General features: G+C 30.1%; 1 protein-coding gene across 1 annotated transcript; it reads right to left on the reverse strand.

Annotated features, from left to right (window-relative positions):
* Positions 1-742: 742 nt before the first annotated feature.
* LOC149228291 (CASP-like protein 1U1) lies at positions 743-4,039 on the reverse strand. Its single transcript, XM_089375666.1, has 3 exons — positions 3,683-4,039; positions 3,441-3,573; positions 743-1,161 (listed from the first exon to the last, which is right to left on the reverse strand). The coding sequence occupies exons 1-3, from the start codon at positions 3,937-3,939 to the stop codon at positions 925-927; spliced, it is 627 nt and encodes a 208-aa protein (XP_089231792.1). The 5' UTR covers positions 3,940-4,039; the 3' UTR covers positions 743-924.
* Positions 4,040-5,327: the final 1,288 nt, after the last annotated feature.

Here is a 5,327-nt window from a genome sequence, read left to right on the forward strand (position 1 = left end):
TTAAGTCATTTTACGGATAGGAATAAAATCAAATAAATGATATATATTATTATAAAATAATCTAAATAAAAATTGAAAAAACTAAATATGTTATATTATAATATTTGTTTTGAGGACGAATTATATTTGTCGGTTTGAAATGTGTGGAGAAATGAATTTTGATGTGATTATGGCCTAAAACATTATCTCAAAAACTAAAATACTAGTTTTTTTATCTATAGTTTATCTAGAGTTAAAATAGATTTAGGCTGGTTTAATTTCCCCTTTAAATAGACCACATGGTCAATAGCATGGGCCATTTTTATTTTTATTTTTACAAATTATTTTTATTTTATTTTAACCAATTAAAATGTTTCTATTACATTACATTAAATTTTTTATCATTTAATTTAATTTTTGTTTTTATGTAATTTGATTTGTTCAAAATGTTAATCATTTTATTACAATATTTCTATCATATTATATTACATTTCTACCATATTAAATTAGAATAGGTTTAAGTATTGAAAATGTTAACCATTATGACAACATTTCTATTAAACTGAGCTAGAAAACGCTTCTCCCCACAATAATAAAACAAAACAATCATAAATTGAAATACATAAATAGTATCCGCATTGTAAAATGAAAACATAATCAAATTCATTATGACAACATCTCTACCAAACTGAACTAAAAAAGCTTCTCAGCACACTAATAAAACAGAGCAATCATAAATTGAAAAACGTAAATAATATCCGCATTGAAAAAGCAAACATAATCAAATTCATTTTTACTTGAACAATTTCTTACAACATACAGCACTCAATTGTGTAGCACTGAGCCACGCTTCTTTGGAAACACACCACATAACTGAAAACATAATGACAACGAGGTTGGGTATGACAATAAATGGCAGAAAATTCGTTAATGGTAGTCATCGTCTCAATTGGAGCATGTGCGCAGACTTCGTTTGTAGGCAGAGTAGGTAGAGGAGAGGTTGAGCAGCAGGAACAGTCCGACGCCGGCGAAGGAGACAAGCAATGCAATGCCGCCATGAAGACAAAATTTGGAGTAGTTGTCACAGATCTTGTTCCATCTAGAGTGTGAATTACCTTCGCGACCAATGTCTGATACCGCAGCAGCTGCTGATGCCCCAGCTGTTAGCGCAGCCACGATCACCTACACCATGTAACATAATCATATTTTTATGAAAATTTTCTTAAATAGTTGAAAAACTGAACCTAATGTATTTTTTATTTTTTGTTTTTTGGGAAAGTGGAAACAAAAAATATTATTTTAATAAAATGTGAGGAAGTTAGTTTTTAGTATATTTTTTTTTTGGAAAAATTTGTTTAGAAATTAAAAGGATTTATTGTGATGTTTTACAGAAAAAACCTAATATTTATATGAAAAATAATTTATCCGAAAATTATCTTTAACCTGGTAAACATTAAAACTTTTTTTTTGGATTATTAAATCATTAACCAGAAGACCCATTAAATTTGCTTTGCTGCCAATTTTGAATGAAAATTGAAAGGTAACAGAAAGTGCGATTAGGGCTGGACCTGTAGGAAGGATAAACTTTCTGATGATCTCTGAAGGACCCTAACCCAGAAAGGACTTGTGACCTTCGTTAATGTCTATGAACAGGGAGCAGATATATGTGGCCATCATGTTGGAAGACAGTAGATTGAGTTAATAATGTAATGCCTTTATATAGGTAATTGTAGAGGTCTCCTCGAGACTGGACTGAGCGTTGGCTAACTTTGCTGGAAGTTACTACAGCGCTAAGTTGGGTTATTCACTGGCCTTTTTACTATAGATCAAATGAGACTGAAAAGGAAGGAAGAATATGGTGATAGCTCTTAGTAGGGTTTTATTTTTTATTGGAGTTATTTTTCATTGAAGTTTGTAGTTTAAAAAGTGATTTTTTTTTGGATTCAGAGAAGATGATTTTTCTTTGGACAATAATAAATTATATTATTAAAAGGTACCATAAAAGTTTATAAATTAGTTTGGAAAATAGTGGAAATTCTGGTAAGATTATGATAAAATTTGGCAGAAATTTTTGAAAATCTGAGTTATAACCATTAAACTTTAAGATTTTGGGTGCCCTAAAAGTTTTGAATGGTGCTGAATCTATTTCTACCATCAAAAAAACTATTCAAACATCCTAACCTTTTGATTTTTTGAATTTTTTTACCAACAAAAAATTTACCATCCAAACTAATTTATAACAGTAAACAATACCATTTTTAAATTGTATTTTTAAATATATATATATATAAATATAAATTTCCATTTTAAAAAAACAAAGGAAAAAAACTATCCAAAAAATACTCTTCTACTAATAAAAGTTTTAACAAAAAAAATTATATGTTTCTCTCCAAAATATAATTTCTGGGAGCTGTCCATCCGAGATTTACTTTGCTGGATCCCAAGATAGATTTATTTTTGCTGAAATTCAACCATATAGATTTATTTTTGCTGAAATTCAACCATATATGTAGACTTTTTTAATGTTTTGTTTTGTTTTATGATGCAGAATGCAACTACTCGCATGCTGGAAAACTTTTAACTACACCCAAGATGGGTTTGTTTTGCTGAATCCCAATAGAGGTTTATTTTGCTGAAATCTACTTTGTATATAGACTTTTAGACTATTTTGTTTTCCATGCTCGATGTTTTAGACCATATCCATGAATCGATTTTATATTAAAAATTATCTTTCTCTGGTTTGATATTTTATAAATTTAATAAATGAAATTAAGAAATCAATTATTTGACTTAACATTATTATTTTCAAAATCTATGTTCTGTATTTTAAATGTTAAAATATTTTAGATTTTAGACTCTTGTGATCTATATTATAAACGAGAATGTCTTTAGGATTAATAATATCATTAGGATTTAGTTGATTTTTAGAACCAATTAATGTGGTTTATCTTCCTAACAAAGGTTCTAAAGATCTTGAGGATGAACCATATTAATTTGTTAGAAAAGTTCACTAAATTCTAATGATGTGATTAAAAAACATTTTCATTGATAAAATATTTTATGAATTTGATTAACAAAACTGAATATAGATAAAATGACTTTTTCCTAGTCAATTTTGTTCAAAATCCGAAATCATAAGTAGTTAATTTTGTTCAAAATCCAAAATCCAAAATTGTTTAATTTGTAAAGATCAAAAATCAAATCTATTATTTAATTTGTAAAAATCAAATTTTCCAACCTAATAGATTTATTTTATGTATTTAAAAACATATTTTAAACCACCGAAAATAACAATCTCAATGAAAATGGTATAGCTAAAAAAAATTACTAAATTATAGCCCCCCAAAAAAATCATTTCCTTTATTAATTAACATAAAACTAACTCTGTAATATATAACAAAACAAAACAAAATCTATAATATATATAACAAAACAAAACTGAGAGAAACCAGGGGTCATACCAAATCCGTGAGAGAGAGAAAGAAATTATGAAAATTAGAGCGCGGAGACTTGTACATCTTTTGGGTCACCATGGAGGTGAGCAGAGTGAGCAAAGCATAGCCACTTGCAACTGCGTTTATCACAACAAAGCACCTGCAACAAGAAGTATCTAATCAGATAATGACATGAATCTGCATTGCATTGGAACCCAGACAAGAAAATAATCATAATTCATGATAAAAAATTTGCAAAATAACATTACACATAGGAGGGTGTATAGTGGTATTTGGCAGTTATGGGGATAGTAACAGGAACGTTGTTGATAACTCCCACAGGAAAATATTTGGTCTCCTTGTTTGTCCCCATAATAACTGCAGCAGCAAGAGTAAAAGCAAAAGCTCCTGCTCTCAGTGAATGATCCCACGTTTGGTAACTGATCATGCCCCTCTTTCTGTATGGCACATTTCCATTCTCGGACTTCGAATTGCCTGCAATTTCTACTACTGATGCGTCGGCCATTTCTTGCTAGCTTCTTGACCCAAAAAAACCGGTCTTTGATGGCTTTAGCTGTGCTAGAGACGAGCAAGAAGAGTTACAGTAGTGATTATTAAGTGTAGACTCATGGTGCTTTTATACTAATTAGGTTTCGTGGGGACAAAACTCCATGGCCGTGCAGGTGACCTGCAAATTTCTGTGGCAGTACGTTACGCCAATGTCCATATCCACCTTTCCCTCTAAAATCCCCATTTTCACCAACTTCGCGGACCTGAATTGTGTCTCCTCCAGCTTTGTCGCCCAACCACTCTCTTTTCGTCAATGTCTCATCTAATCTAACATTTTTTAATGTTGACAGGCCACAAAATAAATTCTGAGTGGCTGAAAAACAGGAAAACATTGAGTGCAGACTGTTTGATGGGATTAACGCCACTTCTTTTCATCTTTCTCTGTACCTTTCTCAGCTTTAATGTGGTAGTTTTATATTGATGGTAGGTTTTTGGAATATTTTTATGAGATAATATAGTGAAACGAGAACAACTCACATGCAAGCAATTATCATGGTGCATGCAAGTAATTATCATGGTGCATCTTATAAGGTACCTACAAAGAATTGAACAAATGAGAGAAGGTAGATGGTTTAAGGTTATCTTCAATGAAGGAATGAGTGAAAAAGAAATCATGAATAAAACAAAATAATAAATGGATGCAAAAATGGAATATTTACTTTATATGGGGAAAAGAGTTGGGTAGAAAGAAGTACTATGTTCAAGAATTCAACCCCACTTGTGATCTCCAACAAAAAGAGTACATTGGAGCTAGCGTTCTATGGAGAGTAAAGATTCTTATTGCTCAATTAAGAACTAACTTGCATAAACTATTATGCTAAATAGGTATGTGGAAAAGACCTAAATAAGTTTGGGAAGAACAAGTGTGTACTTTTTTCTGAGGCTATGGAATCCAAAAAAACTCATCATTAATTTGAATAATAAAAAGATTGAATTGCAAAAGACAAAAAATAGGGAAGCTAGTAGTCCCATAGACTATACTAGTCTGATGGACATTCAAATTTCATTTCATTTCATTTCTTCTAATTAATGATTTCTACAAACTACAAAAATTCAACACAAAAAATGTGGTTAATATATAACTGTCATTCTTGATTTGAAGATTATATTTTGATTATAAATTTTGAAATATTTCAAAGTCAGATTTTAATTTTTTTAATTTTTTCTTAATTCACATTTCAAAATATTTAAAAAATCTGGTAAACAAGAATAAAGTCAAAAAAAGGTCCTAAATCTGCACTTGAGATTAAGATAACCTCCATCCTGTGTACTTGAAAAACTTTCAACCATTTAGGATGAATAGTGCAGCAATTACTTTTACAAATTGGTAAAAAAGTACAACAA

Source organism: Pinus tabuliformis, chromosome J, assembly GCF_031772625.1.
Source record: "Pinus tabuliformis cultivar Carrire ecotype Pingquan chromosome J, CPIR1, whole genome shotgun sequence".
Taxonomy (NCBI): domain Eukaryota; kingdom Viridiplantae; phylum Streptophyta; class Pinopsida; order Pinales; family Pinaceae; genus Pinus; species Pinus tabuliformis.

What these genes read in the sequence shown, in the direction of transcription:
- LOC149228291 (XM_089375666.1), bottom strand. Translation starts at nt 3,939, where the DNA reads ATGGCCGACGCATCAGTAGTAGAAATTGCAGGCAATTCGAAGTCCGAG. An exon ending in CACTATACACCCTCCTATGT is followed by an intron (nt 3,574 to 3,682) that starts GTAATGTTATTT and finishes TTCTTGTTGCAG; the next exon opens with GTGCTTTGTTGTGATAAACG. An exon ending in TTCTCTCTCTCACGGATTTG is followed by an intron (nt 1,162 to 3,440) that starts GTATGACCCCTG and finishes TACATGGTGTAG; the next exon opens with GTGATCGTGGCTGCGCTAAC.